Source organism: Sus scrofa, chromosome 9, assembly GCF_000003025.6.
Source record: "Sus scrofa isolate TJ Tabasco breed Duroc chromosome 9, Sscrofa11.1, whole genome shotgun sequence".
NCBI lineage: Eukaryota > Metazoa > Chordata > Mammalia > Artiodactyla > Suidae > Sus > Sus scrofa.
The window spans coordinates 113,834,376-113,850,011 of NC_010451.4; the positions used below are offsets into that span (position 1 = coordinate 113,834,376).

At 47.5% G+C, this 15,636-nt stretch overlaps 1 protein-coding gene across 14 annotated transcripts in view; it reads left to right on the forward strand.

Annotated features, from left to right (window-relative positions):
• Positions 904 to 15,636, forward strand: part of ADORA1 (adenosine A1 receptor) — a 40,621-nt gene continuing 25,888 nt past the window's right edge. For 2 of the 14 annotated variants that reach the window (XM_021102258.1, XM_021102263.1), the window contains exons 1-2: positions 1,038 to 1,183; positions 2,033 to 2,429. In XM_021102258.1, coding sequence (XP_020957917.1) covers positions 2,213 to 2,429 — 217 coding nt within the window. In that variant the 5' untranslated portion in view covers positions 1,038 to 1,183; positions 2,033 to 2,212. 14 annotated transcript variants of the gene reach the window in all.

Consider the following 15,636-nt stretch of genomic DNA (forward strand, 5'->3'; position numbering starts at 1 on the left):
CCTTTCCCAATATCCGTGAACTAGAATTTCTCAGGTCGGGATCTTTGTAGGGCACCTAGTCTGAGTGAGCATCTGCCCTGGGGTGGTCCTTAAGCAGTACCAGTGGCCCACCTAAACTAAAACTTCAGCAGGAGACAGCCAAGAGAGGGATCAGGATGGCACACAGTGGGGAGAGCACAGTGTTGGGAGTCAGGAACCTGATTTCTTACTCTGATCCTGCTAGGATTTGCTGTGGGAACTTGAAAAAGTCCTTTCCTTCTTCGAGTCTGCTTCTTTATCAGTAGCATTAGGAAATTGGAATGGATACCTTATGGCTTAAGTTCTGTGCTATGAAGAGAGGGAAGGAGGAAAGAAAAGGGGCACAAGGGGAAGTGACATTATTGGAGATGACCTTGAGAAGGTGGGTCACTTCTCTGAGCCTCAGTGCCCTCATCTGTAAAATGGAAATTGCTGATAGACTGAAAGGCGGTTCCGAAAGAGGAGAAAGGAATGTCATGACTCAGGAAAGAGCCTGCAAAGCAGTGTATGCAGGAAGGATGTTCGCTCCTAAGAACATGCAGGGGCTGATTTTAACGGAAGGCAGGATTTCAGGATTCAGGGGTTGGGGAGGTGCCAGGGCTTCCAACTGACTGGGCGGGGGGGGGGGGGGGGGGAGTGGAAAAGGGGAACATCCAGGAGTTTTGCAGGTGAGATGCCTTGCTTTGACCAGTGGAGGGATCACGGAATCCAGACCCGAGCTCCTGGGAATCCCACATTTGAGAAAGGAGAGAGCGATCCCAGGAAGGCTGCACCGCTGCCCACTCCTGAGAACGGATTCACACATCAGACGCTTCGAAAAGCTCACATTTTTTTTCCAGTTTTTCTCACCCAGAATCACTGCCTTTGTTTAGAGGAGGGGATGGAGGAGGAGACAGAGCCAGGAGGGAGGGGCCCGCGGGTGCCGCCGCTGCCGCCTCCGCCCCCTCAGGGTGTGCGGAGCCGGATTGCCACTCAGCTCCCGCGCCAGGGGCGACGGAAGCGCCTGGTGCCGGGGTCCAGTCGCATCCAGCTACCATCCCTCAGGACCCGACAGGCTGGCCCTGGATTCTCCAGGCATCCCCGGAGCCAACAGCTGCCGAAGGCGTCGAGGTGGGAGGGCGCTTGAACAGAACCGTCCAAGCCCTGCCAGTTTTAGTGGCCTTGGGTAAGTCTCAGTTCGCCTCCTGGGCATTCCCAGTGGGGATGCAGGAAAGGGCTGAAAGAGGCGATTAGAATGCCCCCTTGGAGCAGGGTGTGTGCAAGGGTGCCTGGCAGTGCTGGACCGGGACCGGGGTGTGCTAGGAAGCAGGCACCAGCAGCATCTCAGGTGGGTGGGTGCAGGGTTTGTGCGCGCGGCAAGCTGGGGAAAGGGGACGCCGCGCCCTAGCCTGCTGCTGGCCTCAGTCCCCCAGACCCACGTCTGCGAGCCCCGTCCCAGGTGCGAAACAGGGGCGCTACCTCTTTAAAAGCGTCCGGGCTGAGCCTCTGCCGCACCATGTGATTGCCTGAAAGGCCGGGCTGGGAGCGCTGCGGCGGGAGCCTGGAGGACGGTGAGCTGCCTTGTGGTGTCCGGAGCCCAGCCCTGCCTGGCGGGGCCGCGAGCCCTGGGCGGCACCAGGTGCCCGGAAGTTTGGGCACCGCCTCTGGAACTCCTTGGCCACCAGCAGACAGGATGGGAGCTCCCTGCATCCTGTTCTGTGGGCATGGGTAGGCAGAGCCAAGCATGGGGGACCCCTGTGGGGTGTGTGTGTGCTAGGAACTGCCTCACACCTGATAAAAAAGCCAGTGGAGGAGTGAGTGCTGCTATTTTAAGTTGTTGAATGGATCCTCTGAGGATGATTAGGGGAGGGAACAAAGATTAGGCAGAGAAAGTGTTAGGGTACCCCACCAGGCTGGGCAGGCACTGGATGTGCCAAGTGGGGTACACCCCAAAGGGCAGCTAGAGTTCCATAGCTGCCTGGGTTCCCCTCCCCCTCTAGGCAGGCCTTCCCACCCCAGACTTCCGTGACCACAGGTGCTTGCCTCCTGCCCCTTGGTGCTGCCTGCTGATGTGCCCAGCCTGTGCCCACCATGCCGCCCTCCATCTCGGCCTTCCAGGCCGCCTATATTGGCATCGAGGTGCTCATCGCCCTAGTCTCCGTGCCTGGGAACGTGCTGGTGATCTGGGCAGTGAAGGTGAACCAGGCACTGCGGGATGCTACCTTCTGCTTCATCGTGTCACTGGCAGTGGCTGATGTGGCAGTGGGTGCTCTGGTCATCCCACTTGCCATCCTCATCAACATTGGGCCACAGACCTACTTCCACACCTGCCTCATGGTCACCTGCCCTGTCCTCATCCTCACTCAGAGCTCCATCCTGGCCATGCTGGCAATTGCTGTCGACCGCTACCTCCGTGTCAAGATCCCGCTCAGGTGAGTCCAGAGCAGCTGAAGGTACCTGCCATGCCCCGTGTTGGGTGGCTTGAGGGTCATTTAGAGAAGGTAAAAGGTAGAGCGTAAGACCCCAAGTAACCAGATATTCTCTGGGCCATTGTTCCCCAGCCCTCACTCTGCCTTCCTATTCTCTGCTCTGCAGTACCCGGCTAAACTGCAGTTGAAATAGGAGAGAGCTGGGTGGCTGGAGGAATGTGAACATGGCAGTGCCCAGGACCCCAGGGCTGAAGCTGCTGCTCTTCTCCTGACTTGACCAGGGAACCCTGAGGCTGCCTGGCAGCCTAGGGTGGGGCCACCGAGACAGTCACAGTGAGTGCTAGGTGGGAGTAAGCTGAGCTCCACCAGTGGAGGGACGTGGAAGGGACGGCAGATTGCTCGGGTGGGCTGAGGGTAGATAGGAGTGCTGCTTTTCGACCCGGCCTAGACAGGTTTCCTGAAGACACTCTTCAGTTCCCTTGTTCTTTAGACATCTCTGTGCTAGCCAGCTCTTTGCTCCAGGGCCGTCCTGTTGAGCCCTAGCAATCTGATGACCTCTGCCCAACTCCCACTTATGGAATCTCTGTTGCAGGCAGGAGGAGGGAGAAATACAGGCTCCCAGTCTTAATATTCCTGTTTGGTTGCAAAACCGAGGTTCTTTATAGTTATGGCAGAGGCGCTTATGCTGTGTCCAGAGAGTACCAGGGTGGGTGGCCTAAGAGAGGCAGTCTTCTCATGCAGGTGTCCAATCCACATTAGGGCTCCTTCCCCGGGCCTGCCAGGCCAGGATCTCGTCACCAGGCAGTGCCTGGACCACCAAGTGCCAGCAAATGCCTGGGCACACTGCCAGCGCCGGCCTCACTGGGACACTCTTGTGGTGTGCTTGCCCCTTCTTTAAATCTTCTCCCCAGCAGATTCCCTTTCTACTGGGGAGTTCTGGCCATCTCCAGCACCTGCCATTCCTGGGGTAGCTTCCCTATCTGGGACATGTGGCCTCTGGCCGCATTTGGCACCTTGCCCAGGCAGGCCTATGGCATCCATGTTTCTCCTGTTTGCATAACATTTGTGCACATTTAATTTTTCAAAGCTTTTAAAATGCCCCATATTTTCCCCTCTTTTCACCATGATCCTGTAAGGGAGGTGAAGTAGGAGCTGGTAAAAGGGAAGCAGATCCAGAGACTCTCCCGAAGCTGGTTGGAAGCAGAGCCTTGATCCCACTGTCCCCCTTCCTTCCCGATTCCCCCACACCTCATCCCTCAGATGCCAGTCTCTCTGCCCTGTTCACTCCCCTCACAACCTCCAGGTTTTCCTGGCGAAGTTAGGTGAAAACTGCTGCTCAGGGGAGAAGGGAAGCCATGGAAGGCAGCCCAGAAGCCCGGTAAGCTCAGCCCCTGAGGGGCCTTCATGCTGCCATTAGTCCCAGGTCATGGCTGGGCTGTGCCAATAAAGCTGGTTTCAACCCATTAGAGTGGGCTGGGCCTCTGAGCCTGGCCATTATAACAAAGTGTTGCCACATTAGGAAAGTCATACAGATATGTGGATATAGGAAGGCTGCTTAAGAAATTCAGTCTACTGAGTGGTGCCAAGGCAAACCAAAGGCCTGGTCATGATGTGACGGCGGTCACGGGCCCACAGAATGTGCCCTGCTTGTCCTGTGGAGATGAGGATGGATGTGCTGGCAGGAACTGCAGGCTCATTCCTCCAAAAGGCAGTTTCTGTAGCTCCTTGCTCCAGCCTCAGAGAGCTAAGGGTCTTGAGGAGCGGTCTTTGGAGGGCCAAAGCAGGGGTGTACATAGAGGCTGAGAATACAGGCCTGGGTTCAAATCCTCTCTATGAATTCCTAGCTGTGTGATCTTGAAAAAGTCCCTTGTTAACCTGCAGTTTTACTTTTCACATCAGTAAAAGGAGACAATAATGATAGTACCTTCTTCCTGGGATGATTGGAAGACTATAATAAACTCCCTCATAAGTGCAATACACTTAGTATTAGATGCAAGCCATAAATGGTAGGTTTATATTTGTAGTTTTATTATCATTATTAACATATGGCTCCAAGTGGGTCTGAATAGAAAAGCCCTGTGCCACTGCACACACTCATGTTCTTATATAGCAACACCTATGCCCATACACACATGCACACACACAACACATCATATGTCCCAGGAGATGTCAAAGGACTATTCAATGATATTTATACATGGTTTTTGTCCCTCGCTAGATTGTCATGCGTCAAGGGCAGCCACCTGGGAGGCAACCACATTTTGTTCGTTTCTGCAATTTCTCCAGAACGCCTAGCATAGTGTCTGTCACACAGCAGACATTCAGTAAATGTCGACTGAATTGAATGAGTTTTCAGAGCTCACCCGCATGAGCCTCAGGCAGGCCTTCCAGCAATTTAACCTCTAATCTTCTTGCTGGGGCCTATGCCTTCCCAGGATTCTACCTCAGGGCCCAGACGGTGGCGGCCTCCACATCCACTCAGGTGACTCCTTCAGAGCCACACTCCAGCAGTACCTGAGAGAAGAGTCTTTCTCTTGAGTTAGAGAAAGGCTGCTGGAGCTAGCTTCCAAAACTGGGATCCTAGAGGCTAGGCTGAGGTGATGAGCCAGTCCAGCCCCTTTTTGATCATTGCCCAGGTTCCCCTGCAGAAGGAATAGCTGCTACCCTCTGGGCAGCTGAAGTCAGCAGGTTGCTGGGTCTGGGAGTCCACCTTTTCGCCGGAGGTCTCCACATGCCTGGCTCTCTGCCCTGACAAGCCCGTCGGGAGTGTGTGCAGCCCCAGGCATCTGGGAGTGATAGTGACCAAGCATCAGTGAGGGATGTTTGGGGCATTCAGTGACAGGTGTCATCTGGGTCCTTCACCAAGCAAGGGATGGTTTGATCTGTCCATCACAAATTTTAGTTCCTTCCACTTGGCAAAAAGCCAAGAGAAAAAAAAGGTTCGCATTGTGCAGTGTGATCCAATTACAAGAAAAAAAAGAAAAAAAAAAGCTTAAATTGTTGATTTATCCATAACCTGAGGTCATTTACATGTATTTTGCTGGTTATTTGCATAGCACCTCCACATGGCTTAGTAATTGATACCCTATTCTCCTCAGCTCCTACTTCTAGGGAATCTCCAGCATGCACTGCACCACCCCCTCACCCTGGGTTTTCTTTGTGGCACTCTGTGCCAGTTTGATACCTATTCCAAGAGGCTCATTATGGGGAGGAGCGCCAACCATGGGCTCCCTCACAAAAGCCCTCTCTGTGGGAAGGTCTGTGACCAGATAGGTTGAGGTGGGGTGAAGGGGTGATGGGTATTTGGGAGTCAGAAATATTTGAGTTTGAACCTTGCTTTGTTGCAAACTAGCTGTGCAACCTTGAATAAATTATTCAACCCCTCTGAGCCTCCTCTCCTCCCACAGCTCCCCCCATCAGTTTATCTAAAACTCAGATTCAGGCATTAGCCCAAATATCTTGTCGGAAGCAGAGACAGGGTTTGAAACCAGGTCAGTCTAACAGATGCCTTTAAGCAGTGAGCCCAGGTGCATTTTGAATCAGCCTCAAGAAACTGTAGGGTTTATGGAGGAGTTTCCTTAAAGATTTCAGTGGGGGTGATTTTTCTCCTTTGATTTTTGCCAGTGGCCTCTGCTCCAGTCCATACTTAGTGCCTCTTCCTCCCCCTTCACCTTCACTCCAGTGGGTGGTTGAGCCCTGGCAGTCCTGCCTTTGTCCAGAGCTGGAGGCCTGCCCAACTGGGCTGCTGACCAGAGAAGCACAGTGTGGAGTAGGGGAGGATGGTCTGTTGGCCAAGAGCTCTGACAGGAAAGAGATCTGGTAGATGAAGGTGGGTTTGCTTCGGGGGATCAATTCAGCCCCCTCCCCCACCAACTAACTGGGCTTTTCTTGACTGCTAAACTACATCCTGTGCTTGTACCCCTTCAGGCGACCACCTGTGGCCTCATGGTCCCAGAACAATTGCTCTCTAGGGGTGTCATCTGCTTTCAGCTGAGGTAGGCTCTCTCTAGCTCTTCTGTCTAAGGATGGGGATTAGTTATCAGCCTAGGGTGTCTGAGACAGAGAGGAGTGCTAGCAAGCCCTGCAGCCCAACTCCGTCACATTTGCAGAGGAGGAAACAGAGGCCTAGGGTTCCAGGATGTTCAAGGTCACTCAGCCACAGGCTCTTTTCTCCTCCCAATTCTGAGTCTTCCTCCCCAGCTTCTGAGTAAAAGGCAGTCACCCCTCAAGGAATAGAACAGAGAAATGCAGCCCCTACAAGTTAAGGCAGCAAATTAATGGTGGGCTTAGAGGGGGGAAATGACGGAAGGATGTCAGCTTTGTGATTATAAAGGTAATTTCTTTGTTCGAATTAGGGATGGGCTTCAGGTGGTTTTTTCTAAAGATCATGCTGGGCCATCTGGATTAGTGTCTGTGGTGAAAGCATCTCCCGGCTGGTATTGAAGAGGCTTCTAGGAAGCCTCTGAGAGCTTTAGGAGCAAGATGCTTGGGTGTGAGTGCTGCTTGGAAGCAGGGGAATGATTAAGACACCTTCTGGAGAACCGCTCTACCCAGAGGTCATAGGGTGGAGGCTTAGAGGCTGTGCCTTGACATTTGTCATTTATTTCTGAGCATAAAAGCAATCCATGTTTATTGTTAAATGTTTGAGAAATATAGAAAAGAATAAAGATGGCAAAATCACCAGTAATTCTATCATTACTACTGTTAACATTATGGTGTTCTAAGAAAATTTTTTCATGCAGATAGATAGATAGATGATAGATAGATAATTATTTTTATATAATTGAGTGCCTCCATGGTTTTTATATCCCACTTTATTCACTTAGTGTTATCTTATAAGCATTTCCCCCATGTCAGTAAAAAAAGATTTTGTAAGGATTTTTATAGTGGTATAATATCGTGTTGTCTTTTTATTCATCTTTTAGGTCTTAGCTAAAACAGCTCCTTCTTAGGGAGGACTCCTCTGACCCCCTCCTCACCTGGACCAGGTTAATTTCCTCTGTTAGGTACTCCGGTTGGATCTATTTCTCCCTCCCCATCTCTCCTGGCCCAGGTAGATTTTCTGGGCTTGGTAAGCACCAAAAGAGCCAGGACCACATATGCCGCATGCACATGTATCCCTCATGCCTGGCACAGAGTAGGCCTGCTGTAAACATTTTTTTTTAAAGAAATGATTATCATATTTTATTGGCTCATAATTTTGACTATTTAGATTGTTACTGATTTTTAATTTTTACAAATAATGCTGCAGTGATGCCCACAATTCACATTGTAGAATCAGGGCCAAGCCTAGAACTCTGGGTTGTGCGTCTTGGTAAATAGCAGACCTTCCATCTGTAAGGATTTTCTTATAAGGTTAAATATTTCCCAACTCCCTTTCCTCTAACTCTCCTTGTTTGTCCCACCGAATTTCGCCAAAACTGCAAATCGCCAGAGTGCCTCTGGCATTCCTCAGCCCATTTGCCCTGCTGGGCTCCGAAGAGCAGGACCATCTGGGTCCTGAGTCTGGTCCACATTGCTGGTCTCTACTCCCTGAGACCTGGGCATCCTTTTTCTTTGCCTTTTGGTTAGGAGAAAAGTACCTAGTGTAGAGGGCTTGGAGTGTGGTACTTCCTGGCCCCATTTTTCAGGGTGGTCACAGAACTGAGAGGAAGGAGGATACCTGGTTCCTTGAGCTGCGTGAATCACCCCTTCAGCCTCACCTTCCTTAATTCACGGCTACCAGCTGCTGTAGAACAAAGAAAAGGCTGGCAGCTGATGGTGGGATGGGGAGGGAAGGGGAAGCAGGAGGGTGAGCCTTGGCATTTATGTCGCCTTGGGAATACTGGCTTGGGGGCGGGCAGGGAGTTGGGAGCAACTGGCAGGGGGCTTCCCTGACCCAAAAGAAAAGGAGATTGGGTGTCTTATCCTGCAATGCTCCTCACCCCACAAGTTTTTTCCTTAGCAGGATTGTAGAGAGCTGTGGGGTTTAAGGAGCTGGAGGCATCAGTTTGTCTATTAGATAAACATGCTTTGAGCACTGACCATGTACCAGGTACTCTCTGGGACCTGTGGATACAAAGATGGGCAGGCTGGTCTGGTCTCTATCATTATCTGGTTCTTAGACACTGTTAGGACTGTGGATTCCTACAGACCAAGGTGGCCAAGTTAAAACTCCCAACCTGCCCATGGTAGGAGTTGGGGTGGCTGGAGACTGGCACCAGACACCTTGCAGTGCTTGGGCTGGGCAGCTGGACCCAACTCCACACACACTCTCTGCAGCCCTGGCCACGTAGCAAAAGACCTTTGGGACTGTTCCTGATGCCTGCCTTCAGAGCTTCCCTGTCCTTGAGGAGGGCAACTGGTCACCCTGATTTGTCTTCACATGCAGAGAGCCCTAATATAGAAAGATCTATTCATTCATTCATTCAGCAGTACTTATCAGGTGCCTCCTTTGTGCCAGGCATTGTTATGGATACTTGGGATATATTCATTAACAAAACAAAGGTCTCCTTAGAGTTTCCATGCTAATGAGTTGGCGGACAGATGCTAAATAATAAATATAATACAACAGGAGTTCCCATAGCGGCTCAGCTATAAGGACTCCAACTAGTATCCATGAGGACATGGGTTTGATCCCTGGCCTTGCTCAGTGGGTTAAGGATCTGGCATTGCTGTGGCTGTGGTGTAGGCTGGCAGCTGCAGCTTCGATTTGACCCCTAGGCTGGGAAGTTCCATATGCCATGGATGCAGCCCTAAAAAAAAAAAAAAAAAGACCAAAAAAAAATCTATAGTACCTCTATGTAGACTGTTATTAAGTGAAAAGAGTGTAGCAAATGGGATTGGGAATGCCAGGGTGGGGTGGAGAGAAATGTTTGCAGTTTTAAATGGTATGGTAAGAGAGGCGTCCTTGAGAAGCCTTTTGAGCAGTCTTGAGGCTGAGACTCTGCCTTGCAGATATTGGGAAAATATTCCACAGAGAAGAAATAATTAGAACAAAGGTGCTAGGAAAGGACCATACTCAAGTGTTTGAGGACTAGCAAGGAAGTCTGTGCGGCTGGGATAAAGGGGGAGGAGTGGTCGGAGATAGGGCTGGAAAGTTAATGAGCTTGGAAGCAGCTGAAAGGACATTGGCTTTTACTCTGAGAGAAATGGGAGCCATTGCAGATTTAGGGCAAGAAAGTGACATGATCTGACTTAAATTTTAAAGGCTCACACTGGCTGTTGTGTTAAGAATATGCTGTAGGGGTAGCATGCTGTAGGGACTAATTAGAAGCTATGGCAGTAAGTCAGGCAAGAGGAGGAAGGTGGCTTGAATCAGAATGATAGCAAGCAGAGGAGGTGATGAGAAGTGATTAATTCTGGATGTGCGTTTTCAGATTTTAACTTTTTATTCTTTTTTTTATTGAGGTAAAATGTTCATACAGTAAAGTGCATAAGTCTTGGAGTTCCCTTTGTGGCTCAGAGGTTAACAAACTCAACTAGGATCCATGAGGATGCAGGTTTGATCCCTGGCCTCACTCAGTGTGTTAAAGTTCCAGTGTTGCCATGAGCTGTGTAGGTTGCAGATGTGGCTCGGATCTGGCTTTGCTGTGGCTGTGATGTAGGCTGGCAGCTACAGATACATTTTGGGAACTTCCATATGCCATGGGTGCGGCCCTAAAATGGGGAGTGAAAAAAAAAAGGCATGAGTCTTAAATGTATAGGTCAATAAACTTTGCATGTGGATATATCTATGTATCCACCACCCAGATCAGTAGTTGGAACATTTTCAGTAATCTAGAAGGCTCCCTTGTGTCCCATCCAGTCAGTATTTTCCAAAAGGTAACCACTATTCTGACTTTTATCCCCATAGATTGATTTTACGTGTTCTTGAACTTTTATAAAGGGAATTGAGCAGTATAAACTCTCTTATGTATGCCTTCTGAAGCTTAAAATTATGTCTGAGATTCATCCCTATTATCAAATGAAGTAGTATGTTTTGGATTTTGTTTTTGTTTTTGTTTTTGTTTTTCTTCATTGCTGTTAGAATCCCATTATATACATGTGCCAGAATTTGTTTAAATTCTGGATGTATTTTGAAGAAAGAAAAAAGTTGCTTATGGATTTGATGTAGGGTGTCAAAGGAAGACAAGTCCAGTATGACCAAACTTTTAGTTCTAAGCAACTGGAAGTATGGAGTGGGCATTACCCAAGGTGGAAAAGTCTGCAGGTGATACAAGTTTGGAGAGTAATAAAAGGAGTTTGGATTTAGAAAGGTTGAGTTTGGAGTGTCTATTAAATACCTCAATGGAATGTTGAGCAGGCAGTTGGATGGACATACAAGGATGGAGTTCAGGAGAGAGGTCTGGGCTGGGGATATAAATGTGAGAGCTTTTGGCATATAGATGGTGTTTAAACCCGCAAAGCTGGATGAAATCCCCAAGAGAGAAAGTAGCAATAGAGAAGATGATGCAGATGACATGATACTATACATAGATAAGCCTAAAGATGCCCCAAGAAAGCTAGTAGAGCTCATCAATGAATTTGGTAAAGTCGCAGGACACAAAATTAATGTATAGAAATCTACTGTATTTCTATATTCTAAAAGCAAAGTATCAAAAAGAAGAATTAAGGAAATAATCTCATTTGCCATCACATCAAAAAGAATAAAATACCTGGGAATAAACCTACTTAAAAGGCAAAAAGCCTGGAGTTCTCATTGTGGCACAGTGGAAATGAATCCGACTAGGAACCATGAGGTTGCAGGTTTGATCCCTCGCCTTCTTCAGTGAGTTAAGGATCTGCACTTGCCATGAGCTGTGGTGTAAATTGCAAATGCAGCTCAGGTCCTGCGTTGCTGTGGCTGTGGTATAGGCTGGCAGCTGTAGCTCCAATTGAACCCCTAGCCTGGGAACCTCCATATGTTGTGGGTACAGTCCTAAAAAAGCAAAAAAAAAAAAAAAAGGCAAAAAACCTGTACTCTGGAAACTATAACACACTCATACAAGAAATTGAAGATGACACAAATAGATGGAAAAATATGCCCTGTTCTCGGATTGGAAGAATCAATATTGTTAAAATGAACATACTACCCAAGGCAATCTATAGATTCAGTGAAAGCCCTATCAAAATACCAATGGCATTTTTCATAGACCTGGGGTAAATAATTTTAGAATTTGTAAGGTAACGCAAAAAGATCCAGAATAGCCAAAACAATTTTGAGAAAGAATAGAGCTGGAGGAATCAGGCTTCCTGTCTTCAGACTATACCATAAAGGTACAGTAATCAAAACAGTATGGTAAGGGAGTTCCCATCATGGCACAGCAGAAATGAATCTGACTAGGAACCATGAGGATCCAGGTTCAATCCCTGGCCTTGCTCAGTGGGTTAAGGATCCAGCGTCACTGTGAGCTATGGTGTAGGTCGCAGACTTGGCCCTGATCCTGCATGGCTGTGGCTGTGGTGTAGGCTGGCAGCTGTAGCTCCAATTGGACCCCTAGCCTGGGAAACCTCCATGTGCTGTGGGTGCAGCCCTAAAAAGCGAAAACAAACAAACAAAACCAGTATGGTAATGGTACAAAAACAGACACATAGATCAATGGAACAGGATAGAGCCAGAAATAAGCCCAAGCACTTGCAGTTAACTAACCTATGACTAAGGAGGCAAGAATATACAATGGATAAAAAACAGTGCCTTCAATAAGTGTTGCTGGGAAAATTGGACAGCTACTGTAAAATAATGAAATTAGAGCACTCTCTAACACCATACACAAAAATAAACTCAAAATAGGTTAAAGACCTAAATGTGAAGCCAGATAATGTAAAACTCCTTGAAGAAAAAAATAGGCAGAATACTCTTTGACATAAATCACAGAAATTCTTTTTTGGATCTGTCTCCTAAAGGAAAGGAAATAAAAGCAAAAATAAACAAGTGGGACTTAATTAAACTTAAAGGATTTTGCATAGCAGAGGAAACCATCAACAAACCCAAAAGGCAGCCCACTTAATGGGAAAAAATATTTACAAATGATACGGCCAATAAGAACTAATATCTAACATATATAAACAGCTCATACAACTCAACATCAAAAAAACCAAGCAACCTGATTAAAAAATGGGCAGAAGTACTGAAAAGACATTTTTCCAAAGAGGATATGAAGATGGCCAACAGGCACATGAAAAGATGCTCAACATCACTAATCACCAGGGAAATGCAAATCAAAACCACAATGAGATATCAACTCACACCTGTCAGAATAGTTATCATCAAAAAGAGCACACATACAAGTGTTGGCAAGGATGTGAAAAAAAGGAGCCCTCCTACATTGTTGGTGGGAATGTAAATTGGTGCAGCCCCTGTGGAGAATAGTACGGAAGCTTCTCAAAAAAACTAAAAATAAAACTACCATGTGACCCAGCAATTCCACCCCTGGGTATATATCCAAAAACCCCAAAACAGTAATTCAAAAAGATGCATTCATCTAAATATTCATAGTGGCAGTACTTACAATTGCCGGAATATGGAAATAGCCTAAATGTGCATGAACAAATGAATGGATAAAGAAAATGTGTTATCTGTGTATACAATGAAATACTACTCAACCATAAAAAGAATGAAATGTTGCCATTTGCAGCAACATGGAGGACTTGGAGGGCATATACTAAGTTTAAAGAGTTGAAAAGAAAAACATACTGTATGATATTACTTATATGTGGAATCTAAAAAATACAACAAACTAGTGAATATAACATTTTAAAAAAGCAGATTCACAGATATAACAGAGAACAGACTAGTGGTTACCAGTACAGAGGAGCAAAATGGGGCAAGGAGGCACAAACTATTGGGTATAAAATAGGCTTAAAGATGTATTATTCAACATGGGGAATATAGCCAATATTCTGTAATAACTGTAAATGGAAAATAAGCTTTCAAAATTGTATAAAAATTTTTTAAAAGAAGAGGAGAGGACCAAGACTGAGCATTGAGAGGCTAGAGAGAGTGCTTTAATCAGCAAGAGGGACTGCAGGAGAGTCACAGACAGGAAGAAACCCAGTGCCCTAAGCATGGTGTCCTAGAAGCCAAGTATAGAGAGTATATCCAGGGGAAACAAGAGACTGGCTGTCAAATATTGCCACGTGGGTCAAGTGAGATGAGGACTGAGAATTACCATTGTATTTTGCAAGAGCCATGTTAATGTAGTGGTGGGAACAGAAAGCCTTATTGGAGAGGGCTCAAAAGAGAAGAGGAATGAAGTTGAAGGCAGCTAGCATAGATTACTCTTTTGAGGAATTTTGTTATAGAACGCAAAGTTGTGGATCAGGAGCTGTCAGGAGAAGTGGGAACAAGGCTTTTGTTTTGTTGTTTGCTAAGATAGGAGGTATATTAATATGTCTGTATAATGACTGAGATAACCCAGTAGAGAGTGCAAAATAAATGATAGGGCAAAAGAGAGAATTTCTGGATTGACATCCTTGTTTATAGGCAAGCAGGGATGGGACCTAGGACAGATAGGTCCTAGGGACTGGCTTTAGAGGAGCCCAGAGATCATCTAACAAGCCGGAAGGCAGCATGTGTGGGTGCAGATGCTGGGAGGTGAAGTTCTTTCTAAGTGTTTCAGTTGTCTTAGTGAAGTGGGAAGCAAGGTCATCAGCTGAGAGGGAGGAAGTGATGGATCGAGTAGCAAGTGTGAAATAATTCTTTAGGAAGTGGGAGAATGACTAGACTCAGAAAGTCTAGTATAACTGGGGGCAGCATTAAAGGCCCACCTAAAGTTTGAGGTGATAAATTTGTGTGTGCAGCTGCACAGGCATAGACATGGAGGAGGCAAAGAGTTCATTCCTTCACTAATTCAGAAGTGCCAGATTCCGTGCTAGGCATTAGGTCCAGAAGTCGGCCCTGGTCCCTGCCCTCATGGAATTTAGAACCTAGTTGGGTGGCGAGCCAAGACACAGATAAACAAGCCGGTAGCTACAGTTACAACTTGAGAAGAATTTGAGGAAGGAAGCCATCCTGGAATTCGTTGTGGCTAGCCCTTGCTGGCTTCTCCAAAGCCTGTGTTAGTGTCCAGAGAGACCCATGGGGCCCAAGGACTAAGATAGGGCCTTGTAGGCCTTGTGGTTCATGGTCAAGGGTTTGGATTGCATTCTAGGTGCACAGTAAAGCCCTTGAGTGCTTTAAGCAGGGAATGACATAAACCAAATTACAGTTTTTAAATGTCAAAAGTCCTTAACAAAATATTAGCAAATCAAATCCAGTGATACATAAAAAGGATAATACATCACAACCAAATAGGTTTTAGTCCATGCAAGTATGGTTTAACATTTGAAGAAAAAAAAAATCAATTGGTGTATTCACCACATTAACATAAGAAGGTCACCCTGTCTGCTGTGTGGAGGATGTCTTCTGGGGGGTGGGGGGGGAGGGGGACTGGTGGCCAGGGTGCAGATAAGAAAGGACAGTAGGAGAGCATGATGTAGGGGGGTTTTGGCAGGAAGGGAGCTGAAGAGGTGGTGAGTGATAGGGAAAACAGCAGATTCAAATATGTTGGAGTTAGAACCAACTGGCAGTGGACTGTCTGTGCAAAGTGGGAGACTGATCAAGTGTGAACCCCAGGATTAAGGCTGAAGCCACAGGGTGGATGATGGTACCATTTCTGGAGATTGAGAAGGGTGAGGAAGGGAGGAATGGGGGTGAGATTCAGATCCTAGCAGGTACTCAAGTGGAAGCGATATATTGGCAGGCCCACTGGTGGTCTCTCTCTTGCTTATTCCCCACTCTCCATCCCTTCCTGTGGTTCCCCCAGATGGACCCCTCCTCACAGAGTCCTTCAGATATCCAGCAAGTTTCCTGGGTGCCTCCAGCTTCTCCATCCCCTCTTCCCACCTCACTTCTCAGGAGGCTATTGGCTTTCTTAGGCTGAAACCACAGCAATAAGGACATGTGGCTTTGGACACCCTAAAGTTTCCGGAAGAAGGCAGCAGAGTTGGGGGTTCATCTTTCCTGCCAGGCTTTTATTCAGAATGAGACAGAGTAGTTTCTATGATAGGTGAGGTCCCCCAAGCCTCTGCCTATCCTCAGTCAGGTGGGCCCTCTCCTTAGATACTCTGTGCGCCTCCCCAGCCTCATTTCCCACCCTCATTGCTGGAGCCTCCTGGTGGCCTGGCACTGTGGACAGGTGAGTCCCCTACACAGTAGGTGTTCCTCCCCAGCTCCACAACAGGCTCTTCTCCTGGCTGCTAGATTGGCCCT